The 12670-nt window shown below is 34.2% G+C and overlaps 1 protein-coding gene across 1 annotated transcript; it reads left to right on the top strand.

Moving 5' to 3' along the window:
• Positions 1-9358: 9358 nt before the first annotated feature.
• LOC132635530 (polyphenol oxidase E, chloroplastic-like) lies at positions 9359-11334 on the top strand. Its single transcript, XM_060351962.1, has one exon. It carries the CDS (start codon positions 9384-9386, stop codon positions 11163-11165), a length of 1782 nt encoding a protein of 593 aa, XP_060207945.1. The 5' UTR covers positions 9359-9383; the 3' UTR covers positions 11166-11334.
• Positions 11335-12670: the final 1336 nt, after the last annotated feature.

Below are 12670 nucleotides of genomic sequence, written 5' to 3'. Positions count from 1 at the left end.
GGAGGGCTTTTTTTTACCTTCTGAGATTATTGGAAAGGCATATAAAAATAATTAAGTGTTCGTCGATCTTGTGGATCGAAATAGCATCAATATTATATTATTTACCAAATATTCACTCAAATGGTCTTCGTCTCTTGAATATTGGAAGCAAAAAATATTAGGGTCCTTTTATTAAGTACGTACTTGCTATAATTGGTTTCATCAACAATCATAAATTTAATAGACCTTTACTGAAACCCGTAATGCAAGGTCATAAATTTCTGGATTATTTGATTAAAAAAAATTACAATTCAAAAGTTGAAACGGGAGGAGAGAGAAAGGAAGGAGATAAAGGTAAATGCTTGATTAATATATATTCCACTTAAGACTGAAAAGAAAAACATAGTCCTGTCTAAACCCATCAACCGGTTCAGGTTAACCGGTTCAAACCAGTAACCGGACCGATAAAATCGGAACCAGAACCGGTTAATCGGTTCCGGTTAACCGTATATTAATTACCGGTCTGGTTTCTATTTTTTTGGAACCGGAACTGATTAAACCGGTAAAATCAAAACCAGACCGGTAAAACCGGTCGAATTTTTTTTTTTTTTTAAATGTAGCCATTGGGCTACTAATTTGGACTGTTGGCCAACGATCCATTTGCAAAAATGGTCGTTGCCAAATGGTCCCAAACCCATATTTTGGCCCCCCCAAACTTTTTTTTAACACTTTAACCCATCCCCCACCTCTATATAAACCCCTCTCCATTTCCATTTTAATCCACACTAATTCACTCTTCTCTTTCTCTCAAATCTCAATCTCTCAATTATAGTTACTTTGCAACAATTAGCCACTTTAAATAACTCATATTGTTACACCTTGAAAAATTTTCCGTTAATGTATAGTGAATAGGCTAACGAGAAACACGAGGTATACGGTGGTTTGGATAAGTAAGAAATAACATTTGATGATCTTAATCGAGATTCGAAGACATTTGACCAAAAGGAAGAAGTTTGGCAAAGAGAGTAAAGGGTATGTTATGTGTCAGGTGCGAATTATGGACGACGAGTTAATGATGGCATAATGATGTCTTAGAGAAGAGTGATAACGTCCCTTAGATTGGTATTGGGGTGTTAAACAAGTATCAAGAAGGTTCCATAAGGATCGAAGATCAAACGAGTCGACTAGAACGAAAACGGAACAACTGGGCACTATACGGCCCAACATACGGGCCGTATAAATTATACTGGTCGTATGTTAGGCCGTATAATTAGCCAAGAGGGACACCATTCTCTGGACCAAACATACGGACACACATACGGTCCGTATAAAATGTACGGACCGTATGTTGATCCGTATAAATTGGTCGGGACAACTTTCATGATTTAATATAAGGGACCCTTTCTCATTTTTTTTCATTTTCACTCCACAAGTCAAGAAACCTCTAGAACACTCTCTAACATTCATCCACAAGAAAATCAAAGGAAATCCATGATCAACTACTTCAATCCATGAAAACAAGTGTATGAAACCTAGTGAAAGTCATCCAAGCCAAGAAATCCCAAGAGAAGTGAAATAGGATTTTGGTGCTAGAAGAGTATTTCCATTCAAGGCTTGTTAATCCGTCATCTAAGGTAAGTTTCATGACCATACCATGTTGTTTAAGGTATTGGAAGGCTAAGACATTTGAATTGTAGAAAGACATAGAAAATGAGTCATAAATGAGTGAATAGTGGTTGGGATGAATCATGAATGTTGGTATGTTGTGATTATCAATATGTTATAAATGACATTTAGACCATGAAATAAGTATTATATACAGAAAACGTGATAATGAGCTATAACCATAATTGTGGAGAAATTGAAGGGAAATGATGAATTGTGGTAAATATAGATAAATGATGATTGTTGCGTGCGATATTGTGAATGTTGTTATGAACGTTTGGGAGTTGATATAGAATATGGGGAAAGTGGTATAAACAACGGAAGTGCTACCCAATTTTCCCTAGAAATAGTAACACGTTCTTATGGTCGATTAACTAACGCTAATGCGAATTCTCTTGAAGGTAGAAGCGTGGGCATTGAAGGAGAACGAGCGAGCAATAGATTAGTTAAACGTAAAAGGTATGTGAGGGTAGTCCTTTCTTTCTATGGCATGAATCTGATGGTATGATTCTCCTTTCTCTCCATGAATTCTCTATATATACCGGAAAGTCAAGAGTCTATGATCATGAATAGCTATACGAGATAAGAGATATGTTATGAGTCTAATGATGATGATGCTGAGCTTGAGTCTAAATATTCTAGAGTTCATGATATGATGTCCCTATAATGCTAATGATGTCGTATGTTGTATACACTCACTTCATACATTATTCCCTTCGAGGTGAGGCAGAATACTATTAAGTCAAGTATGTCATGTATTGTATACACTCACCTTATGTATTGTCCCTTCAAGGTGAGGCAGAGTACCATAAAGTCGATGATGTATGCATTGTACACATTCACCTTATATACTACTTCCTTCAAGGTAAGGCAGAATGCTTGTGAATGCTCCATAATGAAATCGGGGGATCATGACCTTACGTCACCCCGATAAAGTATAGTTGTCCTTGAGTCTTCATGCATGTATTATGATGAGCATACTATGAGGAGCATATTATGATGAGCATATGATGATGATATTACACCGTACCTACATGGTCGTGGCAGATATACACACCACTATAGTGGGCAGTCTATACCCCGGACGCGGGAGGCCTAGACACAGGGTACTTATTATTACACCGTACCTACATGGACGGGCAACTTATACTTGTACATTTATGCATATATGATATGATGACGAGTATGCGTAAGATATCATGATCTATTTCTTTTATGATTCACAGTCATTTACAGATTGCTCCTTATTTGATGCCTCTTCATTTCATTGATGTTCCATTATTGTTTATGCCTCTCATACTCAGTACAATGTTCGTACTGACGTCGTTGTGTTCATGCCCACAGGTAGACAGGGAGGTGAGTTTTATCCGGATTCGTAGGAGCCAGTAGCTAATTGAGAGCACTCCATTGTTCGGAGGTGCTTATGGTTGTTCTCTTGTGTACATGTATATTTTGGGCACAACGGGATCTTGTCCTGTCCTTATGTCTAGCACTCCGGTAGAGGCTCGTAGATACGCAATGTGGGTTATATGATCTCACAAGGTCACTACTGTATATATTTGTATATATGTGTGTACATTATCTTTTGATGGCCTAAAAGGCTTATGTATATAAAAGCATTATGTTTTCAAAATGAACATGATTTTCTTATGAATTGAGTATAAATTTGATAAAAGAGCATTAAATGAGTATGATGAGTAATAGAACGAGCGATGCTCGGTGGTTAGCCCCGGGTACCCGTCGCGGCCCCTAATCGGTCGTGACACATGTATTATTTTTAAGTTAAAAAAAACTACAACTTGCAAATAAATGTTATCCAAGAATGAATAAAATATATGGCTCATTGAGCTTTCTTCTATTTACTTGTGTTCATATTTTTACTTATATTAAGTTAGGAATATACCTAAAATATACTAAGAATATACTTATAATATACATCTACTTAAATTAAAAACTAGAAAATTATATACTTGAAAAATAACTAAAATATACTAAGAATATACTTATAATATAAATATATTTAATTTATAAAATACAAATTTATAAACTTAGAAAAAAATTAAGCTATAAATAGCTTAAGTTACAATATATAAGTATATATAGTATACATATAACTTAAACATATATATATATATATAATATGCAAAAAAAAAGGTTTTGACAATTTTGAATCGGACCGGTCCGGTTTCGATTATTTAAATGATAAATCGGAAACCAGCCAATTTGTTAACCGATTATTAGTCCGATCCGATTCAAACTGATTAACAGGTTTAGTCCTGTCCTCCATTAATTCAAAAGTTAACCATGTATATGTTTAGTCACTATAGGACTATTCTAGTACTTCCGAGTACCTAGAATTTAGTTGGTTAAGCTTAACTTTACAAATAATAGTGAATAAAAAAACCTTGTGTAATTAAGTACTCCATGCTAAAATTACGATAATATAAATAGCCACTCATGCCAATTCAAGGTCAATTGGTTTTGCAAGTCTTTACAAATTTATTTTTAATTTTATGATCTTTTTATAAAAGATCTCAACTTTTTAATATAAGAAATTTGAAAATGACACACATAAAGAATTTGGTATAGTCATTTTTCTTCTATTCAAATTTATAAGTTGTCATTTCCTTGTCAGTTCAAAACTGAATATTTTAATTAAGTTGTTAACGTACATAGCGGTGACTCGTCAATTTCATAATGAGGTTCATGAATCATGAGCTACAGATATGATCGTGCAATGGGACGCGATTAGCGGATCATGAAAGCCCCCAGCACATAAATCTATTTTATAATCTTTTCTTTATTAGTTGAGGATAATGTTAAGATTAAATATTCATTACAAAAGTACTGTACTCTCCTCCTTGATTTTGAAAGTTTAATAAAAAAAAAAAAAAAAGGTGATAAAAAAAAGATTTATAGCTTGTTTGGCCAACTTTATTTTCCCCCCAAAAGTACTTATTTTTTCAATAAGTGCTTATTTGAAAAAAAAGTGAGGTATTTGGCCAAGCTTTTAGGAGAAAATAAGTGCTTTTGAGGAGTAGCACAAGCAGTTTTCAGAAGCTAAAAAAAACTGTTTTTGCTCAAAAGCATTTTTTTTAAAAGTAATTTTGAGAAAAATACAAATAGAAACACTTTTTAAAAGCTTGGCCAAATACTAATTGTTGTTCAAAAATATTTTTTTAATTAATTGACTAAACACAAACTGCTTTTCGCCAAAAGTGTTTTTTTGAAAAGTAATTTTAAAAAAAATACTTTTAAAATAAGCTGATTTTAGAAGTTTGGCCAAACAGGCTATTAATGAAACTGTCTAAAATAAATTTGGTAGAATTACTTTTTGTTAGTCTTTTGGTTTTTTTCCTTTTCATTTTATATTTTCGGTAAGATTTCATGTGAAACCTTTATAATTAAGAAACCTAGATGTCATAAGAAAATGCTTCTCTTTTTTATTTGATAAAGTTGAATCGCGTGATCTTAAATCAAAAAGTGATTCAGATTTTTAACATCTTTCGTCCCATTATCTCAAACTATTAGCTGACCTCGGACACAGGAATAATGTAAAGATTTTTATTTAATTATTTTATAATAATTTGTGAAGAATATGATCAAATTCTCTAATATGGTAAGTAATTCAAGTTCAAAGAAGTGTACAAATTTAAACTCATTCTAAGTTTTACCTTTTTATTAAGATTAAGATATTTGAATATATAATGTTGTTTATAAAGAATGAGTTAGTTTTAAAATTATTTATTTTTTCAACGTCTGAATATATATAATTTATTTCTATTTAAAAAACTAAAAAGTGCAGAATTTTAAGAACTAATGCAAATGAAATATTATACCAACACAATATTAAAGAAAATCTTAATTTATACTATATAATATTGTAAAAATAATTTGTGTGATGAAGCATGCTCTAATTAAAATCAACGGCTACTGCAGTTAGTGGTGCTTGTCGTTGACGGTGTCAATTGTAAAGTGGTGGGTGCATGATTTTGCGTTGGTGACCAGAGGTGATATATGTGTGGCAATAGCTAACCGTAATGATGATTATCGAAGGTAAATGGCGGTGGGGATTGGTGGTGGTGTATGTATATTGTGATGGAAGAGGGTGGGGGTAGTAATAATTGGTCATGGTGGCTAATAGTAAAGGTGACTAGTGGTTGATTGTACACTCGAAGTCAGTGGGGGTTGTTGGAGTTGTAATGACCAAAATACTGATAAAACATAAATCTTTAGAGTAATCATTTTTGTAATTTTAAGATTATGCAAACCTAATAAGAGCAAATAAATAATTAAATAAGAAAAAACAGAAAAACTGCACTTAATGAACTAAACTTTAAGTGATTCAAATTCACACATCCATTAGATAGAAACAATCAGATGGTCCAAGTCCTTTCCTCTTCTTTTTTCCCCCTTTTTGTTCATAATCACTGATTCAGTCCAAATATTTCAGAAAAAAAAAACTAGACAAACACGTTCAAGTATTTTATCAAATAAACCTTACGTTGGTGTAAAAAATATAAACTTTAGGTTCTCAAGAGACTGATATGAAAGAAAGTGAAAAAGATGGAAGGTTTTGCGTCAAAGTGACATTCGTATTTCTATAGTTTAGACACATATTCAACCATCCAAGTTTAGGGAATTTCCTACAAAAGTCGGTTTTGTTTCATTTAGGACAATAAAGTCACTCATATATCACCACTTTCCCTAAAAAAGAGTTAATTCCCTAAAAGATCGCCCATGTTTTGACAATTACCTTCTAATATCGCTTTTGTTTCTTTTAGGACTAAATATCACTTAACTAAATAATTTTATCAGAATAACCTCCAAACTAGTTGAACGAGAGTTCCAATGGTCCCATTTACTTCAAATTTCCAAGTCTAGCTATAGGGACGTAGTCTATTAGATTATTTTGTGAAATATTGAAACTATAAAGTAATTTGAAATCTCATATTGTCTCTGTTCGCACAAACTTGCTACTTGAAAAAATCAATATTTAAGGTGAGAAGACAAGGATCTTTATGTCGCTTGAATTATAGTATTAGTTGCAAAATTACTTTCTTTTGTGGCAAAATACAGTTCCAAGAATCGATAGTAGAAAAAAATGGAGGTAAAGAGCAACTATTATTTCTCATGTGATCATTTACTTTTTTATTTTTTATTTTTTAAATATGCTCATTTACATATTTTCATGTATCTTGTGATGCATTTTACAACTTTGTAGTTTGGAGCAAAACGGGGATGACGGGAAGTGATCTTGAGAAGAATATATTCTTCTCCTCCATTTTTTTATTTCCTTTTTAGTAAAGCTTGAATCACAAAATGAATCCTAGCTATTTTCTAATATTCTTCGCTCTTTTGGGACAGATGGTATGATATCCAAAAAGTGAACATCAAGTTGCCGACTGAGAAAAAAAAAAGAGGAAATACATGTTTTGACTCCTGAATTTGGCAATAAAATTTACTTTAATAACTAAAATTAAGTTTATTTATTTACTCCCCTTAACAATTTTCAAGTTAATTAAATACCCCCCTTAACGGGTGATGTGGCAAAAAAATGTACTCAATTTCTTAAAAGCGCGTGGGATGAAAAAAAAGCACTAAAACTGATCCTAACTGTACAGATATCATCTTCTAATTGGATGATATATTAAGATTTTCTTAATATTTTATTTTTCATTTTAAATTAACTTTTTTCTTTTCTTTCTTATTCTTTTCCTTTTTCTTTTCTTTCTTATTCTTTTCCCTTTCCCTTTCTTTTCTATCCTCTCGCTTCTGCTCTCAAACTGCATCTTCTTTCTTCTTCTTTTAATTTTTTTTTCCCTTTCTTTTTCTAGATAAATTGAAGAGAGCAGATATACTTGAAACGATAAATTGAAGAGAGTAGATATTCTTTTTCTAGATATGCTTGTTGTTCAAATCCAATTTAAACAATATCCACTTATTTAGCTGTGGAGAATAAGGAGATGGGGGCAGCAGCAACAACTGAAACGATGGGGAATAAGGAGAGGGAGAGGAGGGGTGAGTGTGTGTGTGTGTGTGGGGGGGGGGGGGGGGGATGGGGGCAGCAGCAACAACACAAAAATGAAGAATTCTTGGTATACTTTATTTCGTGGTATTCTTTGACAGTGTCAATTTGTTTTATACAAAATTATTATATTTATTTCTCTCCAACATTTAATCCATGGAAGAAGAATAGGGTGGGTTATTGATGAATTGTGCTATGAATTAGGGAACGGGTGGAGTTTTGTTAATTTTATACAATTAGTTTTTTTTGTTTTGTTTGGGATTGTGTTGAAGAAATGAATGTATTTCAATTTGGTGTTTATTCTGGGTGTTGCTCATACGTGAATGTTGTTGAAGAAAGAAGAAGATAGCAGCAGCGAGTTGGGGGAAGAAGGAGAGGAAGCGGGGGTTGGGGGTTAGAAGGAGGAGGGATGAAGAAGAAAGAGAAAAATTAAATAAATAAAAATAATTAAAAAAATATTTAATGACGTGGACCAATCACCAGGCGAGCGGTGAACAACACCAAGATCTCATCTGGTTCAGGTCGTTAAGGGGGTATTTAATTAACTTAAAAGTTGTTAAGATGAATAAATAAATACAACTTAAGTTTAATTGCTAAAATGAGTTTTGCTGCTAAGTTCATAATCAAAACATGTCTTTTCTCAAAAAAAAAAAAAAAATATTGCGGGAGGGGATCCCATACCTTCGCCCACCTACCACCATTTCTCTACATATAAAATAATTGAGCTGGTCCTGTGGGTAGGTAGACAGTTGTTTAGGTATTCCTAATTCATCTATTGTGGATCCTGATTAACTTTAATTTGTACACGGTACTGTGAAAAAGTTATTATCATAGTTTTATAAACAACAGTGAAAAAAATATTTCCATGATGTAAGAAGAATGAAAGAAAATCATAGCACTACTTGAAATTATATACGACAATTCTAAAGTTAAATTATTTTTAAAATAAAAAATACGTCATTTTCTAAAGACAACTAAAAAAAAAAAAATACGGCACATTAACTAAGAAAAAAAAAAAACAAAGTACGTATATTTTTGTAGTTTCAATAACTGGGCTAGAATAATCGCTAGGCCCAAAAATGGGATCCTGTGTCCCAGGCCACGTATTTATAATTTGGTAAAAGTACAAGTATAGTCTTTAACAAACTCTTTTAAGTTAAGTTTAAAATACATTTAGGGAAGAAATAATATACAATTAAAATTGTGGGATTGTAAAAATATTCCGGAAGCAAGTATATGGAAGTAATTAATTATCTTAATTATGATTAGGGCTTTACTTTAGTTAATTAAATCTCAACCATTAATCTTAAATTATAACACGTGTATCCATTATAATCTAAACGAGAATTCAAGAAAATGAAAAGAAGAAAAATGAGGAGGAGTCTGATCCATAATATTGTTAGGCCTAAACTATTTTCAATGTGACAATGTCCACCCCACTCCACACGCACTTTCTAATTTCAAAATAAGTTACTCTACAGTATTTGTTTTGTTACTAAATCTTCACTTAATAATAGAATATAAGCTTTACATTACTCTAATTGGCAGCTTTGTTTATAAGTTAAACTAATTATTTTCCTCGCTCTTATTGCATGATAATTAAGAATAACACAATCCGCCTCGTGCTTCACATTTAATTTGTCTTTGCATCATTACCAATTGTGTATAAATAATGGTCGAAACCCTTCATAGCAAAGCACTCATCCCAACAATGGCTTCTTCTTCTACTATACCTTTGTGCACCACCACTACTCCCTCTTCTTCTTCATCCTTCTTTGCAAAACCCTCTCAGCTTTTCCTTCACGGAAGGAATAAGCAAAGTTTCAAGGTTTCATGCAATGCCAACAACACTGGCGAGCATGACAAAAACCCTGATGGTGTTGATAGGAGAAATGTGCTTCTTGGTTTAGGAGGGCTCTATGGTGCTGCTAATCTTGCACCATTAACCGCCACTGCTTCTCCTATACCATCCCCTCCCCTCAATTCTTGTAGTACAGCCCTGATAAATTTTCCTCAAGGTCCACCTGTACCTTACAGTTGTTGCCCCCCTAAGCCAGATGACATGGACAGCGTTCCATATTACAAGTTCCCTTCTATGACCAAACTCCGTATGCGTCCGCCTGCTCATGCGGTTGATGAGGAGTACATAGCCAAGTACCAGTTAGCCACTAGTCGAATGAGGGCACTGGATAAAGACCCTTTTGACCCTCTTGGGTTCAAGCAACAAGCCAATATCCATTGTGCTTATTGTAACGGTGCTTACATGATTGGTGACAAAAAGTTACAAGTTCATGAATCATGGCTGTTCTTCCCATTCCATAGATGGTACTTGTACTTCTACGAGAGAATCTTAGGATCTCTCATTAATGATCCAACTTTCGCTTTACCATATTGGAACTGGGACCATCCAAAGGGCATGCGTTTGCCTCCCATGTTCGATATTGAAGGCTCTTCGCTGTACGACGCAAGACGTAACCCGCACGTCCGTAACGGAACCATAATTGATCTTGGTTTTTTTGGTGACGAGGTCCAAACAACTCAACTCCAGCAGATGACTAATAACTTAACTCTGATGTATCGTCAAATGATAACTAACGCTCCGTGCCCGCTACTCTTCTTTGGTCAGCCTTACCGTCTGGGAAGTGATATCGACCCAGGGCAGGGAACCATTGAAAACATCCCTCACACTCCTGTCCACATTTGGACTGGTACAGTGCGAGGTTCAGATTTGGGTAATGGTGTCTCGTCATTCGGTGAGGATATGGGTAATTTCTATTCAGCTGGTTTGGACCCTGTTTTCTATTGCCACCACGGCAATGTGGACCGGATGTGGAATGAGTGGAAACAAATAGGAGGGAAAAGAAGGGATATCTCAGACAAAGATTGGTTGAACTCGGAGTTCTTTTTCTACGATGAAAACCGCAACCCATGGCGTGTCAAAGTCCGAGACTGTTTGGACTCTAAGAAGATGGGATACGATTACGCACCAATGCCCACCCCATGGCGTAACTTTAAACCAATAAGAAAGGCCACATCAGGGAAAGTGAGTACAGGTTCACTTCCACCAGCCAGCAAGGTATTCCCACTCGCGAAGCTGGACAGAGCCATTTCCTTTTCCATCAATAGGCCGGCTTCCTCAAGGACTTCACAGGAGAAAAATGAACAAGAGGAGATACTAACATTCAATCATGTCAAGTATGATAATATGGAGTATATAAGGTTTGATGTTTTCCTCAACGCAGACAAGACGGTGAATGCGGATGAGCTTGACAAGGTTGAGTTTGCAGGAAGCTACACCAGCTTGCCACACGTTCATGGAGATAATAATACTGCCTCTCATGGTGCGGATGTTACTTTCCAGCTTGCCATCACTGAACTGTTGGAGGACATTGGATTGGAAGATGAAGATACTATTGCGATAACTCTGGTTCCAAAGAAAGGTGGTGAATTGATCTCCATTGAAGGTGTGGAGATCAAGCTTGTGGATTGTTAAGTCCCGCTTTGGTGGCTATGGTGCCAAAAATTTCAGCGCGTGTTTAGTTTTCATTTCTCTGTTAAAATAACAACTGGATTGCTGATTGTCTTTCTAGTTGTTGCTAGATCTGGAATAAATGTTTGTCTCCATGCAAATTTCAATGTGATTCTCATCTTTATCGGCTTAATTTCATTTGGTGACACAATGTGATTCTCATCTTTATGTCGGCTTAATTTCATTTGGTGTTAAAGATCTATAGTGAAACAAGACGAGGTAACAACATAGTATGTATAATGAAACAAAATCTAATCACTGAATGTCATATTTAATCTAATGGAGTATGATATTTTGCAACTTAATTAGCCTAAACGATTGCTTTAAATTTTTAATATTAGCACTCAATTCTACTTTATGAGTACTCCTTGCGCCTCTTCCCTTCTGCTTTTAGATATGCATGAACTAGTGATGCTACAATTTTCGTGCTTTTAGTCAAAAAATATAAGGAGGGGTTACATTCCTCAGATTGATTGCACATCTATTAGCTTCCATCATAGGCACTCCAAGCAAAATTGTTGCAACTTTAAGGTCTTTCAAGTGTTAAACTCTGACGGGTTACTTATTCCACCCTCTCGACAGGGATAAAAAAAACTTACAATTCCGGGATAACTAATCCCGAGATTAGCTATATTGTGATTTTATCTCAACCAAACGTGAGATAAACTCATCTCAAATTTAATTCCGGGATTATTTATCTCTTATCCCTCGTATCAAACGAGCCCTAATAAATAGAACATAGTATGATAACATAAAAGAGATAAATTCAGAGATCTCTTTTCAAATTTTGCTTCGTAACTCTAGAACGGTGTGACAAGAAATTGTTCTAACAACGGATTGATGAAATTAGTGATCAATTCCGGTGATAAGGCTTCCAATATTTTTTACTACTAATATGCAAAAACCATATGACAAAACAAGAAGCACTACAGAAAATAGTGAAGATTACGGGTATGTTTGGTTTGAAGGAAACAATTTTCTAATTATCCATATTTGATTGCATTAAATGTTTAGGAAAATATTATATTAACCGAGACATTTTTTCTCAATTTGTTGAAAATTACTCACCCCAGTGGAAGTCATTTTCCAGTTCAATGGAGCTAGCACCCAGATTCTTTGCCCCTCTCCCTATTTCCCAACAGAATTCCCCACCTATGATCTTTCTCTGCACATAATTGAAAAATATATTTATAACGTAGAAAGTGAATATATATAATTTTAATAACCAAAAGTGAAAGATATTACTATAATATATAAGAAGAAACAGAAAAAAATCATAACACTACATGAAACTAAATTAGTACTCCTTCGTCCCAAAAAGATTATCTTAATTTGACTTGACACGTAGTTTAAGAAAGAAATAAAGGCTTTTGGAATGTGTAGTAAAATACAAGCCTTAAATAATTGTGTGGCTATGAATCTTCTCATAAAGTTAAATTGTACCTAAATATAGAAATGTGTCAATTTTT

Source organism: Lycium barbarum, chromosome 4, assembly GCF_019175385.1.
Source record: "Lycium barbarum isolate Lr01 chromosome 4, ASM1917538v2, whole genome shotgun sequence".
Lineage (NCBI taxonomy): Eukaryota > Viridiplantae > Streptophyta > Magnoliopsida > Solanales > Solanaceae > Lycium > Lycium barbarum.
This window is presented reverse-complemented; position numbering and strand designations above follow the sequence as displayed.